Source organism: Lemur catta, chromosome 15, assembly GCF_020740605.2.
Source record: "Lemur catta isolate mLemCat1 chromosome 15, mLemCat1.pri, whole genome shotgun sequence".
Lineage (NCBI taxonomy): Eukaryota > Metazoa > Chordata > Mammalia > Primates > Lemuridae > Lemur > Lemur catta.
This window is the reverse complement of record NC_059142.1, coordinates 7742288-7765131: the sequence shown is the minus strand read 5'-3', so window position 1 is coordinate 7765131 and position 22844 is coordinate 7742288. Positions and strand designations below refer to the sequence as shown.

General features: G+C 42.5%; 1 protein-coding gene across 2 annotated transcripts in view; it reads left to right on the top strand.

The window, feature by feature from the left end:
- Positions 1-22844, top strand: part of DNAH9 (dynein axonemal heavy chain 9) — a 313352-nt gene that overhangs the window by 208557 nt on the left and 81951 nt on the right. For both annotated transcript variants that reach the window (XM_045527160.1, XM_045527159.1), the window contains 2 exons: positions 3950-4210; positions 16171-16596. In XM_045527160.1, coding sequence (XP_045383116.1) covers positions 3950-4210; positions 16171-16596 — 687 coding nt within the window. The remainder of the gene's footprint in view (positions 1-3949; positions 4211-16170; positions 16597-22844) is intronic.

Genomic DNA, 22844 nt, shown 5'->3' with positions numbered 1-22844 from the left:
GCCTCACTGGTACCATTCAGAGGCTTCTGCGTCTGACTCGGGTGTATTCATGAGGAAGGGGAGGATGTGGGATAGAAGAAATATTCATAAATGGACTAATGGCCATCACCAATGCCCTGCATATAGGATTTAATCCACAAATCTTAATCCGGAAACTTTTAAATTCAGTTTAAAGTTTTCAAATAGTCTCAGACCATCAAACTTACCAGAAGCTGACAGCTTAATAATTTAAGATGATGTATTAGTGAGGATTCTTTTGGTTGCAAGTGAAAAATAATATAACTCAAATTCATTGAGCAAGAAGAAAAAAAGCAAAAAAGAAAGAAAGGAAGGGAAGACATAAAGGGAGGGGGAGGGAAAGAGGAGAGAGAGACAATCTTGAGATTACATGATATAGTTATCGAGACACTTGATGACAACTGACTGAAATCCAACTTAACTTAGGTAAAACAACAAAACAAAATAAAAAGAAATGAATTGGTTCCTGTAACTGAAAAGTCAGAGGTAGAGCTTAATTTGGACAAAGCTGAAGCTGGATACTCACGAGTATCCTGTACATCTCGGTTGGCCCATGGTCATGGCTGAACAACCTCTGTGACTCGGATACTCTCGTTGGCCAAGCCAGGGTCACATGACAACTGGAACAAACCCCACCCAAACTCTAAGGACTTGGGCAGGGGGAGTTCTCCAAAGGAAACTCTAACTACGTTGCTAGAATAGGAGTGAACAGTGTTTATTGGGCAGGCAAACATAACAAATATAGACAGGAAACAACTGTACCTAAGAGGAGAGCTTCCTGGAAATCCGAATTTCTATCAGAAAGTGTTGGGTGACTACATGGACACAGAGGAAGCAGGACGATATCTCTAGGCCCCTGTCCTAGTCCATTTGTGTTGCTATAAAGAGATAGCTGAGGCTGGGTAATTTATCAAGAAAAGAGATCTATTAAGCTCCAATGTTTCTGCAGGCTGTACAAGAAGCACGGCACCAGCATCCACTTCTGGTGAGGGCTTCAGGCTGCTTCTGCTGGTGGCAGAAGGTGAAGGGAGCAAGAGAGAAGGCAAGAGAGAGAGGAGAGGGAGGTGCCAGGCTCTTTTTAATAATCAGCTCTCATGGGAATAGAGTGAGAATCCACTTAACTCCCTACCAGGGAAGGCATTAATCTATTCATGGGAGATCCACCCTCATGACCTAAATGTGTCCCACTAGTTCCCACCTCCAACATTGGGGATCAAATTTCAACACAAGGTTTGGAGGGTCAAGTATCCAAGGTGTAGCAGCCTCTAACCCACAGTGGAATATTTATTGCTTCTGACTTCCCTGGGCTTCCTCTCCTTCTCTGGCAACTGGTGATGTGATCACGTCTTTCCCCAAAAACAGTTCTCCCCTATAGGCAATGCCGGGAAAACACATGCACTTTTGTCCCAGAAAATACACATTCTCAGTTCTTCTAATTTCTTTTCAACCTCACTCCCAAGGTCTCTGGAGCTCTGGAGAAAAATTCTGGGCAGCCTGACCACTCTCTTTAGCATCATTTCCTTGGTCCTTGCAGAAGGGAGGCTGCCCATCCCCACTGTGTTGTTAGCCAGCTAGGTTGGCACCAGCCACTTACTATGCATGACAATGATTCAGGAAGCCAGCAGGGCAGGAAAAGGGTCTCCTCTGTGTCTGTGGCACTCTCCCTCTTACACTTCTCACCCAGGTTTGGGGGTGTCTATATAAGGAGAGATCCAAAGTGAGGCTCAAAAGGCAGAAAGAGAAGAGAAATTTTTAAACTGACCTATTTCAAGTTCCCATTCCATTGCAGAAGAACCATAAAATGAACTTGAGTTGTGTCTTCTCTATAGCCGGGTTGGCAACAGCCTAATTCCTACTGCTGGGGCCCTCCTGTCACTCCATGTCACAGCTTAAGAACTACAAAGCTCCTATTCACAGTGCTGGGAATTATTTACCTGGGGCCTGAGGTCATAAGCCATATCTGCAATCAACACAACAACAACCAAAAATTAAAAAAAAAAAAAAAAACACTTCAATTTTCTCAAATCTCTCAAGATTTAAAAAGGAACAAAAAGTTACTGGTGTGTTTGCTGACTGGAGCGATTATGTGGCTCAATCATTTTGATTTACAATTGCATCTTTGTCCTTGTAGAAATAACTCTCTGCAGCTGAACAATGGGAGATGGAAACGGATTAACCTTCCAACATGTGAATATAAGACGAGTTCTAGGGAGCAGGCCTTCGTTTGAGGTTAACACGAGGCTCCCGTTTCTATGAATACACAAAATTAAAGAGCATTCTCTTTTTTTCCCTTTCCTTTTCTTTTCTTTTGATCTGCCATGAAAAGGGAATTATCGGCAGCGTCTAAGCCTCAGTTTTATTTTCCCCTTGTGCATTTTGCATCATAAAGCATTTGAATCTGTTTGACGTGTTCCAGGAGCTCTGAAGCGATCTTCGGTTGTCGCGTGAAATAGACTGCAGGAAAATGAGAGGCGAGAGGTCATTCTGGAATGTGAAGTTTATGGGCCGTATTGCAAATACAAATGACCTTTTTACTTTCCAGAAATAAACAGGTCTCTGTCTTCTCTTTGCATCTGAAAAGTCCATTCCCCTAGGCCAGCAGTTCTCAAACCTAGACAGGCACCAGTATCAGATTGCTGGGCCCTGCCCCAGAGCTTCTGATTCAGTATCTCTGGACTAGGGCCTAGGAATTTACATTTCTGACCAGTTCCACAGTGATGCTTATGCTGTGGTTCCACAGAGCACACTCTGAGAATCACCGTGCTCTGCTGATCTGAAGATAGAAAATCATTCTTCTCTCTCCAGCGCATGAGACAAATAAACAGTTTCCCAGGTGCTGATGTTCCCATCACTTCATTACCACCTGCAGACGACAGGTGACTTGAGAGGCTGGATGGGGGATTCAGCTGGCCTGGGCCCTTGGGATTTTTGTTGTTCCACTTGATCTGGTCATCTATTTCTAGTAAAAATTGTGTAAATAAATGAAGACAACAAAATGAGAACAATCAAAGGCTACTTATTCAGAGCTTGCAAGGGAGTCAGCCACCATCACTTGTGTTTAGCGATACTCAAAAGCAGGCAAGAAACCGGAAAGGAAAGCTTTGTAGTGAAGAAGGGGGAGCCTTCAGGTGTGCCCTGCCTGGAGGCCGTCCGCGTGGGGAAGTGGTGACAGGCTCACTAGAGTTGGGCATCCCATGTGATTGCTTACAGGAGCATGTTTGGATTTCTCTGGTTGGTCTAAAGTTGGAAGCAGGGATAACAAATTAAGGAAGTTGCTCATTATCAGTTGAGTCCTGGCCATTTGGGGCCAATTGCTGTAGGAGTTACTGTCTGTCAGCTGGGTTGTTACGAGGGATAGTCTACTCCCTATGAGTCTGGCTTACAGCAGGCTCGCTTCCTGGGCTATTGTAGATAGTGGGCCAGTCTCCTGGGCAGGTTGCTGCAGGCGTGGGTCAGAGTTCTATTTTTATATATGTCCATTTCTGTATTCACACTCTCAGTGTACAAAGTAGACATTCCGTTTTTTCATCTTGCTAAATCCTCGGCCCACTCCACATTGGCCAATTTTAATTAAGCAGTGACTGATCTTTATTAAGGGCCTGCCATATAAAAAGTGTTATGTTAGGCACAAGAAATTCTATAAGACATAGGCACTAGCGTCAGCGAGAAGTAGCCCAGGTCATTTGGGCATCAAGAAGAAAGGCTGAGGCAGGTGTTGTTTGGAATATTTCAGCACTTTTACTGCGGAGAGGAGATGTCCAGTGTCCCTTTCCTTTCCCAGGGCAGGGAGCTTGGTCCCACCTGAGAACATAGCTTTGTGCCTTGGCACCAGGAGTCGTCATCTGTTCTGCTCTGCAGACTTGGGCCCCAGGGCTCTGCCCGCCGTCTCTCTGGTCATTGCTCCTGATAAGCCCCGGCTTCTCTGATGCAGGTGGATGCTCTGAAGGCCAAGCTGGCGGCCCAGGAAGTGGAGCTGAAGCAGAAGAATGAAGACGCAGACAAACTGATCCAGGTGGTGGGCGTGGAAACGGATAAGGTGAGCAGAGAGAAAGCCCTCGCGGACGAGGAGGAGCAGAGGGTGGCCCTCATGATGCTGGAGGTGGAGCAGAAGCAGAAGGACTGCGAGGAAGACCTGGCCAAGGCCGAGCCGGCACTCACGGCAGCTCAGGCTGCTCTCAACACCCTCAACAAGGTAGGAGGACAGCTGGCCGCGACTGCTCACCCCAGGGATGGACAGCCCAGAGATCGCCCAGCCCCTGGTGTTCCTCAGAGATGCCAGGGCCAGATGGGGAGGGGTTAGGGTGGGCCCCAGCTGTCACTGGTTTATTCATTAAGCAAACAAATGTTCATTTTAACTATCTGTTAGGTTCCATTAGGTGCCAATAAAATCCCGGAGATGTGACTCTTAGAACCAACCAGTACATGAAAGGTCAACTAGTCTAACCTCCTCACTTCACAGATGAGAAAACCAAGACCCAGAGAGGAGGACTGACTTGCCCTGAGTCACAGACTTAAACATTAGAGCCGGGACTTGAACTCACATCTGCATAATCCAATCCCAGAGACATTCCTGCTATGTTAACCCAGGGCCATTTGCCCATTAGGTTCTATAGGACACATGAGCTGTTTAAAGCCCTTATCTTAAATGTGTGAGATATAAGACGAAAATGAGGTGCTGGCTTCTAAATATATTTTTTTAAAAATCTACAAAATCAAAGGTAGTAAGTATTCAATCAAGTGGCAGCAATATAACTGTGTGTCCACTAGATTCAACTCAAATACATAACGTGGTGGAACAAGCATGACTTGAGATGCATGCATGGGGCCATTTTATTTTGGTTCTCTTTAACTTTACTCTGAGAGGAAGAGAGGGAGGGCAGGTGGATAGCCACTTCTTTCTTTTCTCATTTTTCATGGTTAACCATCTTTCCCATTTGGATAGCTGTGGTTGAGAGGCAAGGGTGGAAGGGAAAAAAAGGGGGGCAGTCAGATTCATGTCACTATGAGTTGGCATCAGAGTTGGGCCAAAAGCTGACCTGTTTTCTATTGGGATAACCATGTAGGTTTTTTGGAGACCCCCCACCAGTCTTTGGGGATCTCACCCTTACAGATTGCTTTCTCCTCCTTCTCTGGAGAGTCTAGCAATTCCCTTACCCCCTTCAGATGAACCACTTGGGCAGAATCTAAGACAACCTATGGCAGCTCAGCCATGCAAGTGGCTTACCTCTGGTCCACTGGGGACATCTGTCTCTCCTTTCCCCAAACAAGCTCTGAGAGTGTTGGCCATCCAAGGCAGCATTCTCTCCCTAGCTCTGCTGTCTGGGGGCTAGCCAGCTACTCTTACACATTCTATATTTCTGGCATGTGAGTTAGACCCCCATCTACTATGTCGCTCAAACTGCAGGGGAAACATACGAAACTCACTGATCAGTCTCCTTAAAGCCCGAAGGGAGTAGCTACCCCACATCCTCCCTTAAAGGCAGAGTGGGTGGGACTCACCAACAATTCTCGCTGAAAGTTCCCTCTTCATCTCCAACTTCCTCACTCGTTTATATCCCCAATGAGGGTGAAGGGTTTAAAAGTCAAAAGTAAAATATTCTGAAAACTTCTTTAAATTAGTTCTGCATAATCATCATACAGCTCACACTTTGGAAGGCAGCATCTATTGGCTTAGGACTTCAGCAAAACTGAGATTAAACTAGGTATATTGTAAAATCTTGTTACTTATGATTATATAAAAATTATATTTAATGCAAGATGTGAGCGTATTTTATTATATTTTACGATGTGGGGTGGGAGAACCCCTAAAAGTAAGCATGTCCAGGGCCAATAAAGCCCTTAAACAGGCCTCTACCTCAACATAAAACACAGGATTTCTCCATTAGGAACTTGCTATATTGTGGGGTAGGCCAGGAATTGGAGGCGTGGCCCACTCACGCCACCACCTCTGAACCTTCCCATACAGCCAGGCCAGGCTCCTCCCCGGCCCTCACAGTGCGTTGATTTCAACCTGCAGGCCTTTGATCAAACTGTCCCCACCCTCCTCAACGTCCAGGACTCCTTCTCCTTTCATTATATTCCATCTAAATCCTACCCACATTTCAAAACCAAACTTACATTCCAGATCAATCTCTTCTCTTTCTGATTTCCAGAACACAAAATATGGAACCGTTTTATTTATACACTCCTCGCATCTTGTTCACTGATTATTCCTTGCCAAGAAGACTAATGTTTTTCATAAGATCTTTTGACACAGGCTTTATGTGTCCAAAGATGACCTGAGTCCAAATACTGGCTGCGCTGTTCACTAACCGTGTGGCTCTGGGAATGATTTTGTCTTCTCTGAGCCTGCGTTTCCTTGTCTGTAAATTGAAAGTAGTAGTAATATAGTCCCCATCACATTGTTATAAGGATTAAATGACAGTGTATGAAAGGTGGCTAATAGATGGTAGCTACTCAGTAAATATCTGTTGTTGATGTTGTTGTTTATATTGTTATAATCAGTAATCACTTCGGTTTCCACAACTGGAAACAAAGTGAACACTCATAAATATTTTTGGTTAAGTTGTTGGTTGGTTAATTGATTGATTGACTGAAATAAACATAGACACGTAACTCAAGAAGTGATGGGATAGGATTTTGAAAATAGCACTGGATTTGAAGTCCAGATACCACTGTCACGAAGGAAGTGAAACTCATTTTTAATGAGTGCCTACTGTGTGCCAGGCAATATGACAGGTGCTTTCCTCTAGTAGGAAGACACTTGATAATGTCTAAAATGGAAAAAGTAGCAGCATAAGCACGTTTCTTATTGATCAGGAGTGAAATCTAGAGGCAATGAAGGAAGAGATTGTGTCAGTGGTGGCTTCTGGGGAGCTGGAGTTGGGGTGAAGTGGACATGAGTTTTGTTCCAAGCTGTATAGCTCGACTAGAGTTTGCAAACAATGTGTGTGTATTATATTAACAGAAATCAAACTTAAAAATTTTCAATGACTCGAGAGCACAGAAGGTGCAGCTAACTGCCTGGGCAGGTAGGAAACAGGGAAGAGAAAGCCCATTAAGCAAGTACTACGAGGATGAGCACTTTCCTAGATGGAGAAAGTGGTAGAAAAGAATATCCCAGGATGGAACGGTCATTGCAGAGACCTGGACGCATGAACAGGTGTGGTGTGTCCGAGCTGTGGGTGCCTCAGAAGGTGCTGTGGAGGAGAGGCTCTAAAGGTGAGTTGAGCAAGACCATTAGCCGTCCCGTGGCATCACTAAGAAGCCAAACTGTAGCCCAGCGTTTATACTCCACAGGTTGCGACCAATTAATGTGCCTCAGACAGCATTTGGGTTTATTGGCGGGCTAGACTGGACCAGAGTGCACCACATGTAGGAAGGACAAGTATTGCTTCAGGAACCCGAGGACTCCTGGACTATCCTCAAACCCTTCTGCACTCACAGAACTCTGGTACTTAGAGATCATTTCCCTGTGTTCTCATCATTTTCAAAGTTAACAAGAAATCTTTAGTTAATACATAAAGAATGCCTGTAAATCAGAGCTTGGGAGTAAGTCTCTGCACATTTTAAGTCTCCATTTTGTCAGTTTTATTTTGTTTTTATAGATGAACTGAAATAAATCCAATGTAAGTTTTTCTGCCTTAATTTAGGAATGGTTTTATCTTGCAATTTTATAGCCTCCCTGCCCCCCATGCACACAAAGTTACTTGGAATTTTCTATTTATTCCACATGCATTTTTTATAGTGAACTATTTTTTCTTTTATAAATCGTAGGTAATAGCATTTTTATTGTTAAAAATAATTCAAATGGTATAGATTATACAGGGTCAATATAAACCACCCTTATTTTCCACTCCAGCCCCGGTTCTCTCCCAAAAGACAACTGTAATAATTTGGGGTATATCTATTCCAGCAATTTTTCTACGCACTTTTATTTGTAATAATGCACATATAAAATATATCTTAAATACAAATGGATATTGCCAACTTACTTTCCCTCCTTTTTTATTGTATATATTTAAGGTATATAACATGATGTTTTGATATACATATACATAATGAAATGATTACTACAGTCGTATTACTACTAATATGTCCATCACCTGACATAGTTATATTTGTGTGTGTGTGTGTGTGTGTGTGTGTGTGTGTGTTTGGTAAGTGCACTTAAAATCTCCTTTCTTCACAAATTTCCTATACAAAATAATAAGTGTTGGTGAGGGTGTAGAGAAAAGGGAACCCTTGTGTACTGTTGGGGGGATGTAAATTGGTACAGCCATTATGGAAAACAGTATAGAGGCTCCTCAAAACATTAAAATAGAAATAGCATATGACCCAGCAACCCCTTTTCTGGGTATATACCTATAGGAAATGAAATCAGTACCTCGGAGATATATCTACACTCCCACGTTTATTGCAGCATCATTTGCAATCATTCACTATAGCCAAGATAGGGGAACAACCCAAGTGTCCATCAAAGGATTGCTGGATAAAGAAATTGTGGTGTGTGTGTGTGTGTGTGTGTGTGTGCACGCATACAGGCAGGCCCTAAATCTAATCACAAGGGTGCGTAGATGAGGGGAGAGAAGGTCAAAGAAGAAGGTAACAGTGATGTGATGACAAAGGCAGAGGGAGAAAAGGTGATGCGAGATGGGGCCATGAGGCAGGGAATGAGGACGACCTCTAGCAGCTGAAAAGAGCAGGGAACAGATTCTCCACGAAAGCCTCCAGAAGATACCAGCCCTGCCAACCCTTTGATTTTAGGACTTCTGACTAAAGGGTAAGATAGTAAGTCCATATTGGTTTGAGTCACTAAGTTTGTGATAATTTGTTATGAAAACAATAGGACGCTACAAATAATATGCCCTTTTTTAATAGATCCTGCCAAGTTTCTAACCAAATTGGCTGTTCTTATTTATAGTCATGAGTACTACTCTTCCCACATCCTTGCCAACCTTAGATATTTCCAGTCATCTAAATTTTTCTCAAATGGGTAAAAAATTCTCACTTTTATTTTAATTTGAAATGTTTTCATTCTAATGAGACTGGGTATCTTTTCAAATATTTAGATTTCTTCTGTCCAGTATTTCTTCAGATTTTTTGCCCATTTTCTTATTAATTTATAGCTATTCTTTATAAATTAAATTGTTGCCATTAATCCCTTGCTGTATACGTTGTAATGTTTTTTCCCAGGCTATCATTTGTCTTTTAGCTTAACATTAACAAGTAATAGAAAAAATAGACTTGATAGTCAAATAACATTGGGAATTCTAGGATAACAGAGTTGGACAGACTTCTTTCCTATGGGACTTCTCAGTGTCTTCATTATGTGATAAGCTCAACACTAAAAGTGATAGATATATCACAAGAAGATAAAACTTCAGATTAATCTAACTAATGAGTAGTGGTGTAAGACATCTACATAAAATACTAGTCATTGGCTGCAGCGATTTAGTCAAACAATATGCCACCAACTGGCAAGGTTAACTCAGTATATACGGCTATTTGTAGACCCATACCCAAACATACATCAAAGGAGAAAAGCTCTATAGTCACCTTGAGAAATGTCAAAATGGCATTTAACACAATTCAACATCCATTTTTTACTACAACTCTTAGTAAAATCAGAATAAAAGGATATTTGAGTATTTTGCCAGTAGATGCTAGCAATCCAAGAGCAAAACATTCCATCTAATGGTGGCACACTACAAGCATTGCCATTAAAATAGGAAAAGTACAGTGATAACCCCCTTTACTATAGAATTAAAAAATTTGTCTTAGAGTCCTAGCCAATGCAATAATAAGTAAAAAATATTAATTACATAAATATTGTGAAATAGCACACAAACGTATCATTATTCATAGATGTTATAAAAATATAATAAAACAAACAAAAGGGAAGGTGATAGGGGCCCATTATAAAATAAATTACAAAATGCAATAGCTTTCCTAATATCCACAATAGCCAGTTAAGAAATATATTTTCAAAATAACGAAAATATAAGGTACAAATAAGTGTAAAGAAATTTGTTGAAACTGTGAAGAAAATTACACATCCTTGTTGAAGAATATAAAAAAGATGTGAAAAAATATATATACCAATATATTGTGTATATATATATATATATACAATATATTTGTATATATATATACAAATATATATACCAAGTTTGTGTATTAGAAGATTCAATTTTATAAAGATGTCACTGTTCCTCCAATTTGCTTGTAAGTTAAATACAAGTATAAATGAACTCCAATTTGATTTTTGGCATATTTGTCTCTAGTGTCATTAAAAGTTCCTATCATTTAACCAACTATTAAAGATTTAATAACCTTAACGTTCAACAATATGGAGTTGACTAAATAAATTACGCACATCTGAATGAGAGAAAATTGTGCATTGTTTATTGAAAATCATATTCTACAAAAATAATTGACATGAGAAAGGTTTAAGATATCATTTTCAGTGAAAAACTAGGTTCAAAAATAGCATAAACAGTGATTGATATGTATCCGTATATATACACATATGTGTGCATACATACATATGTAAACATTACACATGTTCGTGCATACATATAAATGTATGGGTGTATGTATATATTATATATATATGACAGACTAACAGAGACAGGAAAAAGAAAGTTACTCAGTGAAACACACCAGGACATAGATAATGTTTTATCTCTGGATAGTAAAATCATGATTCTTGTTTTCATCTTTATCTTTGCTGAATAGTCCACAATAAGTATGCACCCTTTTAATAAACGGACAAAATAGAATTACCTTATAAAACAGTTAAGAATAAGAAAGAAATGAAACTGTAAAAGAGCTAGAAAACTTCTTGTAAGTTTTCAGATCAATTTTTATGTATGCGAACAGTCTTTCTAAGCATAGAAACAAAGGACCATGTCATTTACAAAAGGATTACTAAGTGTGATGAAATAAAAACTTTAAACTTCTATAGATCACTAAATACCATCAACAAAATTTTAAAAGAAATTTGCAACATATAGGGGAAAAGTAAATATGCTTTTCATATAAAAAGTTCTCACGAATTGTTCTGAAAATCTCCTGTTTGTTCCTCTCCCTTCCTCTCCTTGACCCACCCACACTCTGCCCTTTCCTGCTATTTTATCCCCGACCTGGGAGACGGGTGTGTGGACCGCATGGATGGGCTGCCTTTGCGCTCTAGCTTCCTGGACCTTTGGCCAAGGGGTGCACCAGGAGCTCACGGGTGAGGGGAGAGGGTGAGACCCAGCTGTTCATTCCTTGGCTCCCCCTGCCCTCAGCCGAGGGTTGCAGGTCCTGTGGGATTCCTTCCCCGAGGGCTCTGTCCTCCTCCAGGTGCTGCAGCCGGTCCTCCTGAGTGTCTCCTCAGGGATGGACATGGAGCCGCCCAGCTGCACCCACCCAACATTGCTACCCCAGGATAACACACTCTCTCTTAGGTTTCTTCAATCTGCACTTTTATAAACAGTTCCTTTAGTCTTATAAATAGTTCCTCAAAAGGGCAGGTGTGTTGTGTCATCTTTTTGCCTGCAGGAGCCGTAACTACTACAGTAATCAAAAGGAAAAAGACGAATAGCCCAGTAGAAAGGTCAAGAACAAACACTTCACAAAACAAGAAATTCAAATCACTTATAAACATGAAAAAAATATGTAGCATCACTAGTAATATATACGCATATATGAATTAAACCAATGTTGTGATCCCATTGTCATCCTATCAAGTTGAAAAAAAATTTAAATACTACCCAGTGTCGAAAGGATGGACGTACATATAGGTTCTCTCAGACACTGATGATTGGAATTGACATTTCTGGGAAATAATCTGACAGTACGTACTAAGAACACTAAAAATGTTTCTACCCTGTGACCCAGCAAATCCACTTCTAGGAAGATGGTCCTAGAGAACTAATCTAAGAGTTTCACAAAGATTTCTATAGAAGAATGTTCAGCAAAGCAGTCTCCATAAGGTAAATTTTTGGAAATGACTGAGGTTTCCAGAAATTAGATGAGTTTTAGGTAAACTGTGGGTTGTCCACATACAGACTTTTTAAAAATCCTCTGTAAGAAGAATAACTGGTAACTTTCTCTCACATCTCTTTTTAAAACTGTCAGTAAGTTCTGCCTACACTATCTCCAAAACATGTCCCCAGTCCAGTCACTTCTCACCTTCTGCGCTGCAAAAGCTTTCGCCCAGGGCACCCTCAGCCTCCACCTGGACAACTGCAGCAACCCCCCTAACTCCTGTCTCCAAATCCACCCAGCCCTGCCACAGAGCGTCCACACTGCAGCAGGCATGTCTCAGAGCATAAGCCCCATCATGCCACTCCTGCCTGAAACCCCTCCGTGGCTTCCCACTGAACTTAGAATAAAGTTCAAACTCCTCCCTGTGACCTCCGGGGCCCCTCCTGGTCTGGCCCTGAAGCTGATCACCTCCAGCTCGCACGTCCACCACTCCCCTGACTGTCCTCTGCACCGTGAGTCACGGCCGAGCTTGTTCCCGCCGCTGTCCTTCGCACCTGCGACTCAGCAGCCTGGAACAGCCCCCTGCAGGTCTGTGGAGCTCTGTCCCTTCACTTAGGTCCCAGCTGCAACGTCACAGAGGCCTTCCCAGAGACTTCCCCTACTAGCTGACGTGGTGTCGTCACATCCCAAGAATTCTCTGTCTCACTAGCCCTGGTGGGTTTTTTTTTTTTCCAGTATCCAAAATATCAAAGATTTATCTCTTTTTTTCCTGTCTCCCTGACCCGAATGAGCAAACGGATTTTACCTTTCTTATTTACTGCCGTATCCTCATCATTCAAAATGAACGCCTGACACATACTAAATAAGTATTTGTCCAGTGATGACTTTGCATGCACATTTATTCATTCATTTATTCACTCAGCAAAGACTTATTGACTGCCTTGTTGTGCCAGGCACTGCTCTGGGTGCATGTGACACATTTATGAATGAAGATCCTGCCTCTCTAAAGCTCGTATTCTAGCAGAAGTAAGGAGCAAGAGAAAATAAGCATAATAAAAAGGCAATTTGCACAGTGTAGTAGAACACGCAGGATGCTGTGGGGCAGAGTGGGGAAGAGAACCGAGGTAGGCGGGGGCGTGTGGGGAGGAAGGGGGAGGAGGTGGAGGCTGCAGTCCTAAAGAAGGGGATCGTGGAGGCCTTCTTGGGAAGGTGCAGTTTGAGGAAAGCTTGAAGAACGAATTTATCAGGTAGATACCTGGGGAGAGCGGAGAGGGTGAAGGCCAAGGCCACAGCTAGAACAGCAGCCCTAGGGCAGAGGTGGGTGGAGCCAAGCGTGCCAATGTTGGCTCTGTCAAAGCAACATCCGCCTTCTCCTGAAAAATATTTCCTCCAGCTTCGTGTTTCTATCAGTGCCAGAGTACCACATCTGCCTGCCCCCAGGTCATTGGCTTGAGGATCCCTTCTGAACTAAGTAAGATCATTTCCTAGGGCTTTTTAAATTTTGACTTATGTTGGAGAAAAAAAGTCTCTTCCCCTTCTCTTCCCATCCAATCACCCAGCACACACGTTGATGGGCACTTACTATGTCGCAGTTTCTCATCTAGGCACTGGGGCTCCCACGGTTAACAAGGTAGATGGGGGGCCCTGCTGTCAGGAGGAAGAGGGTCATAGCACTTCAACAAGGGAAGGGTGGTAGTCATTCCAAGTTCTCTGAAGGAAATCCTCCTGGTGCTAAATGGGAAACAACTAAGAAGGGAAGATTGGCAGTTGATTCTTTTGCAGTGGGGGGCCTTTGAATTGAGATCTTGGCAGGTGCAGAGGTATCAGCCATGCGGATGGCTTAGGAGGATGTGTTCTGGGCAGGGTTATGAGGTGGCAACGAGCTTGGCAAGTGAATACGCTGAGAGAAGGAGGTGATCGTGGCTAAGGCACAGTGAGAGCGGGAGAAGGTGGCCCAAGGTCGGGAGTTAGGCCGTGTGCCTTCCAACACGAAGAAACCAGAGTGTAAAAAGGAAACCCACACACAGGGAGCCACAAAAGCAAAAAAAAGTCCACAGAGCCCTGCAGACGTTCAAAACACGATTCCACTCATGCCTACGGTCGGCTCCGTACCCACCCTTCCCAGACACCTGAGCGAGGAAACCCCCTCTGTACTTCAGCGAGGTCTTCTGTCACTAAAACCAAGAGAGTCATCATTAATTTATCAATATATATGAGTATGAAAAAGACTAGAAGTAGTTACTGTACACCGAAATATTAGCAATGATATATCTGAGTTATAAAACTCATTCTCATCTCTGTACTTTGCTTAACTTATGCTATTTCACAGTTGTGGCATTCTTTGTTTCTGTTTGTTGGTATTTTCTGGCGTTGCCCTCTCTCACCTCCGAGGGGCCACGGCCACAGGTGTGCCGGTATTCCTCACACCTGCGCTGCCTTCACTCCTGCCCTGCCGGGTTCGTCATGACCAGATGTGAAAACCGTTGCAAAAGAAAATAGAGCATCCTCCTCGGTGCTTCCGTTAGGGATTGGAAATAATCCCTCTTGTTTATGGGTTTCTAGGCTCAAAAGCACCTCAGATTAATTTGGCACAAGGACCTACTCTTTGAAATCAAGATTTCTGCTCACTTACAAAATCAGCCCTGAAAGAAAGTGGTTTCATAGTATTTTCAGAGCCCACAGCTGAGCTGGGGTTCCAGAGCCAGAGCAGGTAGCAGCAACCTTTTTCAACACGAAAGGAAGGGGAGCTGGGCATGGGTGTTTACAGTGTGTTTTCACAGATACTTCTTCTACCTGGGAGACACCCTAATGTCAGTTGTTCACACCATGACCAGGAGCCCCTCACACAGGAAACTTGTTTACAACGGCAGACGCCCTGTGGCTCTCCTCTGCATTTTGCCTGCATGACCATGGCTCTGAGGCTGGAAGGTCAACCTTGTGTTCTCCCAGCATCCCAGGGAAAACCAGGTGTGGGCAGCCCCGGGTTCTTCAGACGGAAGGCACAAATTCCACACCCTTCCATCACAGGAAACAAGCTCAAAGATTTGTACTCACAGAGGCCGGGCAGGGAGGGCTCCATGAGTCAGGAAGACAGTCCTCCGTCCACAGGTCACACGAGAAAGAGTCAGGCAGGGAGAGAGAAGATCACGTGGCAACTAGCATATGGGCATAAAGTGTGGGTCCCTTTAAGTCCCCGAGGAAATTCCTGAATGGTCCATTTGGAGGAAGTGGCAGGAAAGCAGGCAGCCAGTCTGCTAGGTGGGAGAGAAGCCCCTGAGTTATCATCTCCGGCCACGGGCTTGCCGTTTGGGTGTGGTGTAGAATCGGAAACTGTCCATGGTGACTGAGCCCTGCTTCCGGCACGAGAAAGTTAAACCAGTACTCAGGTTACTGAGGCAACAGAAAACTACATAAGCATTCCCTACACGTGGTCACAGGCTTCTAGCAAGCCTTAAATCAACCATATGCACCTATGACACAGTTTCATGTACAGACTAATGGGTCCCCCTGTCCCCAATTTACAGATGAAGGAGGCAAGGTCTGGAATGTTGAAGTGACTTTCCAAGATCAACTCTTTCAGCCGTCTCTTTCCGGAGTAAGCGGAACCTGGAGCGAAGCACAAGCCTGAGACCAGGCAGAGCAGCTGACTCGCGGGCTGTACCTCGCTCTCTGTCTGAATCATTTCTTGGCAGAAAATGCTGCTTTGCTATCAGGACAGTTAAGTGTAGTTAGAACAAGCTCATGGAACAAAGCAGTTTAATTAAAGAAAAAAAAAATGAGTTGGGTTACAGTGCTATTCTCTTCAATCCAAGATGGAAATTAATTTATAATAACCTTATCTTTTATTCATGGCATGCTGCATGTTTCAGAGTATGTCAGCATCCTTATATTTTTCAGCTGAATGTGAAATAATTGTGTGTTTCTAATGGGCTGCGAGTCAGTTGAAATACTGAAAGAACAGCGCTGAGTCTTGGCTAACCATTCGGGGAAATCTGAAGCCACTGGGGAGTAGCTTTGGTTTCCTATTCATGAGTCACGATGTTTAAAATTCAGAGGGCTGCTGCTGGCTTCAAACAGCCCTTTCAGATTGATCACTCCACATCCTAACTCCATCAGTGGTCAAGGACAAGGCAAGCCCATTCATTTTCCCCTGATGATCTCCTTCCCTTTTTGCAGACAAACCTGACTGAGCTGAAGTCGTTTGGTTCTCCGCCTCTGGCCGTCAGCAACGTCAGTGCTGCCGTGATGGTGCTCACGGCCCCCCGGGGGAAGGTGCCCAAGGACCGGAGCTGGAAGGCTGCTAAGGTCACCATGGCCAAAGTGGACGGCTTCCTGGACTCGCTGATCAACTTCGACAAAGAGAACATTCACGAGAACTGCCTCAAAGCCATCAGGCCATACCTGCAAGACCCCGAGTTCAATCCGGAGTTTGTGGCCACCAAGTCCTATGCAGCTGCCGGCCTCTGCTCTTGGGTCATCAACATTGTGAGGTTCTACGAGGTGTTCTGTGACGTGGAACCCAAGCGCCAAGCGCTGAGCAAAGCCACCTTGGACCTCACAGCTGCCCAGGAGAAGCTGGCAGCCATCAAAGCCAAGATCACTGTGAGTGAACCCAGAGCCCTCCCTCCATCCTCCCAGCTAGCCTCCAGCCATCACCCAATGCCTACTGTTATAGTTTTGTTGTTGTTGTTGTTTGTTTGTTTGTTTTTTTCTTTTTGAGACAGAGTCTCACTCTGTTCCCCTGGCTAGAGTGAGTGCCGTGGCATCAGCCTAGCTCACAGCAACCTCAAACTCCTGGGCTCAAGCGATCCTCCTGCCTCAGCCTCCTGAGTAGCTGGGACTACAGGCATGTGCCACCATGCCCGGCTAATTTTTTTTTCTATATATATTTTTTAGTTGTCCAGATAATTTCTTTCTATTTTTAGTAGAGACGGGGTCTCCCTCTTCTTCAGGCTGGTCTCAAACTCCTCACCTCCACCGATCCACCTGCCTCGGCCTCCCAGAGTGCTAGGATTACAGGCGTGAGCCACCGCGCCCGGCCCTAATGTTACAGTTTTTAAAGAGAAGTGGGAAAACCAAATTTGTATGCAAAATCTCCTCATTTTTCAATAGAGGCAACTTTTCACATTTCTTTCTCAAATATTGTATAGGCTAAGAAAGACAGTTCCAATGGACCATTGGTTTACAGCTCTGGTCATAAAAGGTTTTCTCCTTTTGCCCAGAGGGAAGAAAAGATAACAGGCAGATACATACAATAGATGAACGATATCACCCATGGAGCCAACTCTCATCTTATTAGCCACAAATGAATTTAACATTTTTGCACATTTGATAGTGAGGAACAAAAGGTTAAAATTTTGATTTTCTTTTTTTTCCCCCCTTTGAAATGCAGGTTTCAGCTGCCTTGCTTCACCATTTGTACCTACTATACAATCAGTTCTAGCAACTGTCTGCCTGTCTCACTCTCAGTAGCATGGACATGTGGGCATGTTTTATGCTATCTGCATTGTTTTATGGAAGCCTTTATTAATAAACTACAAACCACAAATTACATATTGTGGTTTAGGTGGCGGTCCCTTGTCTGTAAATTCAAAACTGTGAGGGTCATTAGCTTTTATAAACCCCATGTAGATGTTATTGCTATATCTACTTCACTTGGGATTAGGGGATGGGAATGGTGACCTTGGGTTCACACGTATTTGGAGAGAAGATTTCCCTTGTCAACCTGAAATAATCAAAAGGATCAGAACCCAGATTTAAAGAGTCTATTCAGGTAAAAAGCTGAGAACAACCATCTGGAAAACACAGACTCCAGAGAAATAGGGTCAGTGCTCCAATGTTAAAAGTTAGGGTCTTGCTTATCTAGGCAGAAAACAAAGAAATTCAGTAGGATTATAACATTTTCTGTACAAGGCTGGTTTATGAGTTACAAAAATTTAATTAGTTGTTTTCTTTTCCGTACAGCTTGTTTCAATTTCCTTCCCAATTTCCAAGGGTATATTTAACATTCCATCTTAGACAATCCAATGGTCATGAAGTCTTTTTGTGTGTGAGGAAGGTAAGAGAGAAGTTAATCTCTAAGGAAGATCAATCAACAGTGAAGAGGAAATGGGTCTTCCCTGGCACCCGTTAGTCATTTACAACATTTTACAAAGCAATGTAGGTAAGGAAGAATGCTAATCTAATCAGAGAAACAAAGGTTACAGCTGCCTGTCACATGACTCAGGTCCCATAATCACATTCCCTTAATGCTTGAAATATTTTTAAATTCCAATCACATAGATTTTCAATTACTTACTTTCACACCCTTAAACTTCACCTTTCTTATTAAAATGGATACGACCAAAGTGACAGGTAGAAATCAGAATCCTGGAGGAGAATGTAGCAGCTAAAAATGTGTCGGTCCACAGACCTCAGTTCTAATCCAAGCTGTAATATTTAGAAAGGTCTTTAAAATGCCCAAACTTCAGCTTACTGAAGTAGAATGGACACAGTACTAGTGCCTGCTTCATGGGACTGCTGTGAAGATTAAAAGATGTGACGCATGTAAAACAGGAGCCCAGAGCCCAGCCCGCAATGCTGGGGCAGCAGGAACTGCCCCCGCCTCTCCAGGCTCCACTGTAACTACTCTGCCACTGCTGCGCGCCTCCCACCCCACCCCCCACCCCCGTCCCTTTCAACTGTGTGTGCAGCCTCGTGCACGGACTCAATCACTGCTGTGATCAAGTTCAAGCCAAAAAAAGTTTCTGGATCTTTAAAATCTGCATGTGCATTCTAGGCAAATAAGATTCTTGCTGCAAATTTATCGTGATGATACAGAGGGTTTTACCAATTGTGAAAGGTAGGATCATAAACATGCCACATGCCTCATGCAACGTGGGTTAATTGATTGTTAGACTAAAATCTCTGGATAAAGGGTCTAGTTGAAAAGATCTTTGCAACCAATCTCTCTATTTAAAAAAGATAGTTTGGTAAAGCGACCCATCTCCTCTCAACGGCTTGCTTTATAAGTCCCGATGGTCATGGACCAGTTTACTTAAAACAGGCGATAATCACCATAACAATGGCCCCCTTCAAAGAACACCAAGTACAAAACACCATAACATCCCCATTCCCGCTTTTGAGGGGGGAAAATATCTCCCACTAATTTTCATATTCTTCAGTCTCTCCCAGAAAAGTGTAATAAGAACTACATTTTCAAAGACTCTTGACTCAAGTTATTTTAACTAAAGGAACAGTTGGTGCAAAGGGAATGTTTTCAAAATGTTTATACCTTTTCAGTAGCCAACATTCACATTGACAGGCCCACTCAACCTGTGAAAGCAGTAAGAATATCTTAAAAATTCTTGGCTACCTTTGGAAGGCGCTTCTTTTCTGCCAAAATATTTTCTTAAAAAAAATGTATTTTTGCTTTTAACAACCTCCTCTCCATCCTTTGCTTATACACATGTCTGTCAACATCCCAAGAATGTGGACACTCCCTACTAACAACAGAGGAGTTGGGCGAACACCCATCCCTAGCACACAGGCCCACCCGGGGCAAGAAAGTTCTTCTCTCCATGCTGCTGAGGCCATTGCCGGCCTACTGCAGCCTCACACACCCACGCTCAAGCCTTCCTTTTAGGATCTTAGGATAATCCCAAGTAAACAATTTTATTTTCAAGCTACATAAAGTCAAGGAAGTAAAGCATATTTCAAAACAGATTGTACAATATAATTTCAACTTAATTACTATACATAGAATGGAAATACATAAAAATGTTAACAGTAGTGGTTATCTTTGGATGCTAGATTTTGGATGTGTGTTTTTTTTGTTTGTTTATTTGATAATCTGTAGTTTCTTTTGTTCCATAATGAACATACGTTAATGTTACAATTTATAAAAATAGTAGTAATAAGAACAACTAAGGCATTTTCATTGAGTGTATAGTCACACACAGAGTAAAACATCACATAGTAGAGAAGGACTCCTAATGAGAAAAAGCAATCCTTTTAATTCTGATATCTATTTCAACTGACGGTTGAGGCCACATCAGAGCCTGCTACCTAGAGGCTTAACTGTGTTTTATTTGGCCCACAGATACTATTTGCAAATGATTTAATTAATTGCCAATATTTAAAACAGCAGGAGCTTTTATGTAAAAATCTGATTTCCAGCCAGTCTAAAAATAATCAAAAGATTAATTGACCCTGGAGTTAAGTAGCAGCTTCCCATTCAAGCAGATGGCTTTGTGCATTTTGCCATAATCCCCACTGACTTTGATTTTTTTCAACACTAGACTCATCTGACTAGTTTCCATTCTCTGCGTATTTGCATTTCTGACTTGTGCCCCTGTGCTATGCTGCTATCTCCATTTCTTGATGTATTAATATCTTATGGAGGTAGTTGACTTCCTGCTAGCTAGCTGGGGCTGAGTTGTCTATCCCCATGTCTTCCTAATATGGTTATGGTAACTAGTTTTACTGGATATAACCTTTACTTCCTGTCCCATTACATAGAGGCAGCTTCCTTGGAGCCCTCAACTTTCAAGATAAAGCTGTTTATTACCCTTGCCTTCAGCCCTTCCCCCTTCCTTCTACCTCCCAACTTCTGTTATCATTACTTATCAGACTCCTGCTTTGTATTAATAATTGCCAAGACTGAGAACATCCACATTCCCTTTTGTAGCCAAAATTGAGTGTCCCAGGCTCTGTCCGTAGACTGATTCACAAAGCTGAAAAATCAATAAATTTCATTTCTATTCTGTGAACATGTCTATATTGTTCTTATCAGATTTAAGTGGTACACTGTAATTATATTTCTTTTTTTATAAAACCTGTTTTCCCCCTGGAGTTTCTACCTTCTGTCTCTCTTTCTCTGTCTCTCTATTAGTTTCTTTAACCTCCATTATTTTTAAATTCTCCATTCTGTTCAGTATTCTACGAAGGTCTCTTTTGTCCCCCAAGTCTTTCTCCCTTGTCCCTGGTTTAGAGCTCCCATCAGCACTGGAGCATAAACATGTGTCACTGCTTTCTTGAATCCATTCTGGAGACTCCTGGACCCCATCTATTCCTTCTTCTTTCTCGTTTTCTTCTTTTATTTTGCTATGGCTCATTCTCAAATAACGTTCTCAGAAGTAAAGTAAGACATAAATTTTCTGAATAATTATAGTCTAGAAATGTCTTTATTTTATTCCTAAACTGAACGAATAGTTTTGCTGAGTATTGAGTTCTGAGTTGCTAATCTTTTTGCCATTGAATACTGAATGCTTCGTGCTCTTGTGTGGTGGGAAGTGAACAGTCGGGTCCCATTCCTCTGTACATGCACCATTTCCCCCCGCTTTCTGGAAGTCCTCCAACCTTTTCTTGATTCTTGGTGTCTGAAGCTTTACATAGATCTGATTCTCTGTCATTCTTTTTCTATTCATTATGCCTGACATATAGATACTTATTTTCTTCAGCTCTGGAAAATTATTATTATATTCTATGGTAATATCCCTTCTGTTTTCTTTTTAATCTATTTCTGCAATGCATACAGGTTGAATGTTGGACCTCCTAGATTGGTCCTCCGTTTTCTCACATCTTTTTGTCACTGTACGTTTTCTTATCCTTTCATCTTTTAACCCTTCCTTTGAATTTGTTATTTTTTACATTAACAATAATGGTAATTTCCACAAGAGATTTTTTGTTCTCTCTTCCTTTTGATAGCATCCTGTTCTTGTTTCATGGATGAAATATCTTGAATCCTCTGAGACACTAATTGTGAAGGGTTTTAACTTTATTGTTGCTGTTGCTGTTGTTGTTGTTACTGAAATTATCTCTCTTTTTCTCAAATCTTTTTTTCTTCTTGTTTCTCTTAATGTAGGTTTTCATTTGATGTCTTCTTATCCTTTCATGTTTACAAGAGTAGCAATCAACAGCTAATTATAGCAGGCAAGAGCAGAACAGTTGACTGGTGGGATTTGTTGTCAAGATCCAATGAGTTATGTTGGGTGCGTCCTAAATGTCAGAATGTGGCACCTTTTCTCTGCCTCTGTCAACTCTCTTGCCTGGTGACAGAGGTGCCTGGTGGCATTGCATACTGGGCATGTGGATGGAGATATGGGGACAGCAACAATAGGCTTCCAATTAACCCTCCTATTTTCAGCTTCCCCCTCAGTCACACCTGACATTTCCACAATCTCCAGTTTTTACAGGGCTCTGCAGACCAATCAGCTTCCCCTTTGGTGAACTGTGGCCAACTCTGAGTTACAGCTCCCCCACCCTGCTCCCACGGTCTCCACTCCTCTGTTAGTGTGGTCCTCCATAAATCTACTGTACTCCCTCACCCTCCAAATGGCCCTCACTAATTTGCTTGGTGTCAGGGGCTTATGACTTTCTTAATTACTTCATGTCATTTTACAGGAGTCTTGGGAAGTAGAAGAGGTGAGTAGGCATGGCCAGTTTGCCATCATTAACCAAATAGCTTGCCACCTGCTTTGCAAACTACTTGGCTGTATGAACCTGGCCCTAAGTTGATTTCTCTTGTATCTTAGTGATGGCCAACAAGGCAGCCTGAATGCCAGTTATTGCACAGACAGGAGGTATATTTGGAGGTATCTGTGGTATGTCCTTGTGTCTTTGTGTATGCAAACACATATTCTGAGGGAAACAAAAGCTATGTTTTTCAATTCTAAATTCTTAACGAAGTTGGAAAAAATTGAAACTACATCTTTCTAAAAACTGTTCCTATGCTTTGTGATAATGAGAGAGAATAGATGAGATTCAGTGAAACTTACACTTCCAGGCCCTTAGATCCAGGGAGATACTTGGGTTCCAGGTAGCCCAGTCCCAGACCAGCTGCAGCAGGTGCAGTCAGTCGTCCTCCCAGG